We start from the raw sequence: 5,749 nt of genomic DNA, 5'->3' as shown, positions 1-5,749 counted from the left end.
GACATCTGCTAGAGCAGTCTCCTCTTCTGTTTGCAGGCTGTCTCCCAACACCATGGTGACCCCCCACAAGAAGAGCATGCTGGGGAATGGGAACTATGATGTGAACGTGATTATGGCAGCACTTCAGACCAAAGGCTACGAAGCGGTTTGGTGGGATAAGCGCAGGTACTGAGAAGCTGTGTCATTCTGGAGGTGGCTACTCTTTGTAAAACTGAGAAAGAGATTGAAGTGAAAGCACCAGAACATAATCTGTTTGATGGTGTGCACTCTTTCAGGGATGTTAACGCCATTGCCCTGTCTAACGTGATGGGCTTCATCATGAATCTGCCCTCCAGCCTTTGCTGGGGCCCCTTGAAGCTCCCCCTCAAGCGACAGCACTGGATCTGTGTCCGGGAGGTGGGAGGCACCTACTACAACCTCGACTCCAAGCTCAAGGTGCCCGAGTGGATTGGAGGTGAAAGTGAGCTCAGGTAGGATTTCCTCTAATCCGTCCCTGTTGGAGGTAAGAAGTCTGTCCTTTAACAGTTGGTGATTGAAACATGTATGGCTGACTTTCAGTTGTAAAAATTTGAGAGTAATAAGGTTCTTCTGCCTCCACTTGGATTTATGCCCCATTTCTGCAAAGCCAGGGAAATGCTTTTGGCAGTGGTGTCTCTATCAGCTCAGGAGAGCTTGACTTGGCCTCTTACGTGTCTGGCTCTGTCTGTGGCAAAGGTAGAGGCTGTCTCTGGTATTAGCGGGGGACACCTGCAACACGATGTGCTGTGCCCTGCTCCCTCCTTGAACATCACAGTATCAGTATTCTTTGCCTCTTTAGTAACAATCTGTATGTCTCCAACAAAAGACTTTCCAGACTAAAAGTGCAGCCTTATCTCCCTGAGAGGAGTAAGAGCTGTTTGTTAGGAATCCCTTTTCCTATGTAAGCATACACTGCCCTTCTGGCTTGGCTCCCCTTCCCTCTTCAATTTTAACACAAGAAGGTCATTGTAAATACTTTATAAAGTTTCACCTGCTCTTGATTGCTGTTTAGCTTCCATTCCATCATGCCGTAAATCCTACTAGCAGCTTTGCTTCCTTGACTATTCTTGTTCTGAGATAGGGATTGCACATGTGCAGTGTTTGCAGAGCCAGCCGTGCCACTGAAGTTTTGGTAAATTTCTTGTGAAACTACTGTGCAGAGGTTCTGGTGGATTTTATCCTAGATGTATCGTTCTTCAGCAATAAATGAGGGCTTTCTTTACTGGGAGTTTTGGAAATCTGGACCAAAAGACATTGGAGGAAATGTTGATTTTTCATATTTATTTGAAGTAATCCAAGTTTGGTATTAGAAAAAGCTTACGTGCAGAAAAGGACTAAAAAACCATGTCAAATGACCAAGTGGTACACTGCTGCTAAGGACATCTGTATGATGGGGTGTTCTTTTTATAGAATAAAAAGATTTCCCCCCCCCCCCCAGATTTGTTGGAAATATTTAAAGTTAAGGTGGGATTCTTGATCTTGGAAGAAACTAAATTTGGTTTTAATTCTGTTTTTCTTGCCTTGGAAAGTAAGAAAGTGGCATATATATAGATATATATATATAGACTCATCTCTGTGGAGGTTAAGATAATATTTAATTGTTGTTGTAGATGACAAAGTTCTGCATTCAGTAGCACTTGTTTCTATTTCTCTTTATGATAGGAAATTTTTGAAACACCAGCTGAGAGGAAAGAACTGTGAACTCCTATTGGTGGTGCCAGAGGAGGTGGAAGCACATCAGACCTGGAGAGCTGATGTGTGACCTGGGCCAGCTCTGTCCTCCCACTACAGTTCTTCCCCTTTACCGAACTCCTGATGTCCTAAAACCTGGATAATGGGTGTCCCGACTCTCTTCGTCTGGAATTTCCTTTGTTAGGCTCTTCTCTCCCTTCCTTGGTGCAATAGGGCAATGGCACAGGACACTGGGGTGGTGGGTGGGGAAGAACTGAGGGCAGAGCAGAGGAAACTGGAAGCCAGTCACTTTAATTGCAAGGTGGATGAGCTGCAGTGCCCTCTGGCCAGCTGGAAGGCATCGCACTCTTGAAAAACTGGGCTGGGGAGAGAGTGCCTGGAAACCCTGGGCCTCCATTTCCCCACGTGGTTCAAGGCTCTGTGGGTGGGACACTGCTCTCTCCAGGGCTTGTCAGGAAGGAGCAGGGACTGAGCACGCTGCCACCTCTTTACAGTTCTCTCCCTCCAAAACAAATTGTTGTGAAGACATTTGCAATTCCTAAGGGTCTCTCAGGATACTCAGAACACTAGGAATGGTACGGTGCTCAGCACGACCCTCTGCTTCTTAGGGCTGGTTTGTGCCAGGAATTAGGAAACAATAATAAAACCAGAGTCATCTTCCAAGAAATTCTTCGGGTAGCTAGAGGATTCTTCCCCAGGGTCTCCAAGGATTTATGTATGTGGTGAGTGGTTGTTTGGCAGTGTGTGTCTGGCTAAGGTGACATGGAAACAGCAAGCACAGGATGACTGAGGAGTATCAAGTTACTGGACTGGAGAGAGGCCACAGTCTGCTTAGGTTTCTTTGTGCTATGGTGGGGGTTTTTTTACTATTTTTTAACAGTTATTTTGGTTTTCTGCATGGTCACCCAGTAGTTTAGGGGCTCCTTGGAGAGAGGAATAAAGCTGAAGAGGTTTTCAAAGAAATTAATTCCCTTTTTCTCCTCTCCAGAAGTCCAGTCCACAGTCACGGATGTAATGTGAAATGAAAGAGGTCAAGTTATAAAATAAAAATGGGCTGAGGAGGGAAGCCTTTATAGCAGTCAGTTTTGCTCTTTTATTGCTACCATCTGCTGGTGTGGGAGCTGCAGAGGGTCCACCAGAACTTCCAGGCATTGGAGACACCCTGGCTTGGTAGTTGAACCAACCTCTCCTTTAGCATTGGCCAACAAACATTCCATTAATGGGTGAATTGCTTTTTTCTGCCTTCCATGGGGAAGAGAAACTAGACACGGAGACACTAAGAGGAATCTCCACCGGCTGTTTCCCAGTCACCCAGGAGAGCTGTAGCTCAGCCATGCCTTCCATGGCAGGAGGAGGAGATGCTGAATCTGGAACTCACTTTGTTGTGTTTAGCACTTCCTGGCTGAGCTGCTCGTTGCTTCCATCTTTACGTGTCTTGGTTGAACAGCAACCTCTGGGACCTGATGGAGCTCGAAGGATCCTGTTCCATCATGCAGGAAATTCTCATTACTGATGTTTGAGCTGGTGAAAGGAGGGATTGTAATGACCTTTTCTCAGTTATTTTTCTCTTCAGACTTCAGAGCTCTTCAAATGCATGAGCAGGTGCTCGAACCTCAGAGACCACCAAAGTGGCACCTCCCAACAGAGAACAGAGGCCACATGACGACAGGACGATGGTGTTTGCTGACCCCCGGACATCTGGCAAGCACTTTTGCAGTCCTTTGAGCACAGCCTCCCACAGTCAAGGGCAAATGGCTCTTACATTTTAAAAAGTCCTATTTCGTAACACATTCCAATGACCAATACCAGCTGGCAGAGTTTTTAAACACTTTCCAGGCAGGATGTTCAGCCTGCAGGCATTCTGCTCCTGACTTGAAGCCATTTCTTCAAGAGGGGAAAATATAAATCTCAACAGCAACATTTTCTATGCTGATTGAAGTTGCACTTTGGAGAAAAACCCTGTTTGCATGGAAACTGCAAGCCAATGGATCAGTGCACAATATGCAAAGATGTTTTAAAATACTTTGGGGCTGCTTTCCTCTCCTTGTATGTCAGCTGCTTTCCCGGGGGAGAAACAGTGTGATCCAGCTGCTCAGGTAAAGGGAAAGTGTGTGATCACATCCCTGTGGGAGGTGAGGCTGCTGTGCCCGGGGGTGGGTGAGCTGGTCCAGTCCCACTGCTCGGGAGCGGGGAAGCCCCTCTTTGTTTTCTTGCTTGTTTGGTTTTGTTAGAGCCTTGTCTTGGGTTTGTTTACAGAGATGTATTTTGTTTAACCAAATATTAAAAATGGAAAAAAAAAGTTTCCATATAAATGTCCTATCACTTCTGTATGTTCAATTGAATTGTTCTGTAACAAAGTATGTAAAGGATAAATAAATTTTTTTTTCTTTGGTTATAAAACCACCACATTTCTGTGCATTAAGAACAAACATGGGACACTGGTGCCGAGGTAGGGTCACCTCCCAGAATTCCCTTAAGCCAAACATGGCTTCCCCACCCCTCTGAAGGTGACAAGTCCACGTCAGTCCCTTCCACACTGCCAGGCTGTGCATGAAATGGAGAAATCCCTACCCAGAAATCCCCCGGCAGCTCTGAAAGAACTGAGCCTCCCTCAAGGACATCTATTAAAACCACACTGCTCAGGTTGGATTTATTTAATATTCCATACAAAAAAATACGCAGCTGATGTCTGTTCTACTTTATGAGGCAGAGAATCTGCGTGGATGTGATCGTCTCAAACCTGGCCTGCTGCTCCCTCGGTTCTCACACACACACAGCTGCAGTGAAAGTTTTTCTGCAGACGCATCTTCCCAAAGAGTATTTTCCATGGGGTATTGATTGCCACCGGCACCCCTCCTTCCTCTGCTGGGAAAGTCACACTTCCTGCCACCACTGTCCTTCAGCTCCAAATCAGGCAGGAAAGCACTTGTGTCTGCCTGCTGCTTTTCAAAGCCTGACCTGTGCCCCAGGGTGTTTTGTGGGGGAAAGAAGCTGGCAGAGGAGCTCCCCCGGTCCAAGTCTGTACTGGTTATGGCATAGTGATTGAATAAAAGGAAATACTCATGATTTCTAAAGGAGAGGGGGATGCAGACAGGAGCCATCATCAGGTCCATAGGGGGGCTTCCCTCCCTCGTTATGAACAGGTCAATGTCCCAAAGGATAACCAAAAATAAAAAGAAAAAATGCCCTGGCCCAACAAATCAACAGTTCAATATATCATAATCGCAAGGTCTTCCCACTTGATATGAATCCAACTCAGCTTCCGCAAATTAGATTTTTCCAGACAGCGGAGGCAGGGCCCCTGGCATTCCCCCTGAGAGCCCTGTGTTGGGTCCGAGGAGGATCTGGAAAGAAAAGCATTCATTGAAGGGTTTCAAGGACACAGGATGTCTTGCCATGCTGTCCCTCCTCCCACAGCTATTGATGGCACTTTGCAGCGCCGGTCCCGTGCCTGCTGCAACAGCCAAGGTCAGTGCCCAACCACAGCCCCTACTTCAGCCCCTCACAGCATATTTTGGCTGGTAAAAGCCAGGTTCTGCTTGCCAGGTGTTGCCACCACTGGGAATCAGCAGGATTGTCCAATTAGAACAATCAGTCGGAGAATGTGGTGGGATGAGTGAGGCGACAGCGTATAACAGAGTGCACCCTTCTGCCCCGGCTCCCCCAGCACTGCTCACAACGGGAGGTGCAGGCACTCCCGGCCAACTCTGCAGGGCCGGGGCACACGGCTGGGCCTTCCTGCCTCACCTGTCGCTGCTGCAGCTGCTGCTGTTGCTCCATCTGCAGTTTTTCGGTTTCAAAGACGACAGGAAGAACCAGAATCATGAAGGAGGTGGTCCCAATCCACAGAGCTGCCCTAGAGAATCTATCAAGGATAAAGAACCCTAGGAATCAGTTCTTATTGGCACAATCCCGCGTTTTCCTTCGGTGCCTCAACCATAAGCCTGCCTCCAAATTCAACCCCGAGCTCCGGGGTGTCCCCTTATCCCCGCCCTTCCCAAGCCGCCCATAAACAAAACCCGTGATTCTGTCGCTCCCC

The 5,749-nt window shown here is 47.5% G+C and overlaps 1 protein-coding gene and 1 long non-coding RNA gene across 3 annotated transcripts in view; one reads left to right on the top strand and one right to left on the bottom strand.

Moving 5' to 3' along the window:
* The window catches only part of JOSD1 (Josephin domain containing 1), a 10,299-nt gene extending 6,186 nt beyond the window's left edge, over positions 1-4,113 (top strand). For both annotated transcript variants that reach the window (XM_031057720.1, XM_005421849.2), the window contains 3 exons: positions 37-165; positions 276-470; positions 1,681-4,113. In XM_031057720.1, the coding sequence (XP_030913580.1) occupies positions 37-165; positions 276-470; positions 1,681-1,780 (424 nt within the window). In that variant the 3' untranslated portion in view covers positions 1,781-4,113. The remainder of the gene's footprint in view (positions 1-36; positions 166-275; positions 471-1,680) is intronic.
* A 217-nt stretch (positions 4,114-4,330) lies between these two features.
* On the bottom strand, positions 4,331-5,596 carry LOC102035971. The gene is made up of 2 exons (XR_001335657.2): positions 5,458-5,596; positions 4,331-5,054 (listed from the first exon to the last, which is right to left on the bottom strand). It is a non-coding gene; the product is annotated as an uncharacterized LOC102035971 (long non-coding RNA).
* Positions 5,597-5,749: the final 153 nt, after the last annotated feature.

This window comes from Geospiza fortis, unplaced genomic scaffold, assembly GCF_000277835.1.
Source record: "Geospiza fortis unplaced genomic scaffold, GeoFor_1.0 scaffold173, whole genome shotgun sequence".
In the NCBI taxonomy this organism is placed as follows: domain Eukaryota; kingdom Metazoa; phylum Chordata; class Aves; order Passeriformes; family Thraupidae; genus Geospiza; species Geospiza fortis.
This window is presented reverse-complemented; position numbering and strand designations above follow the sequence as displayed.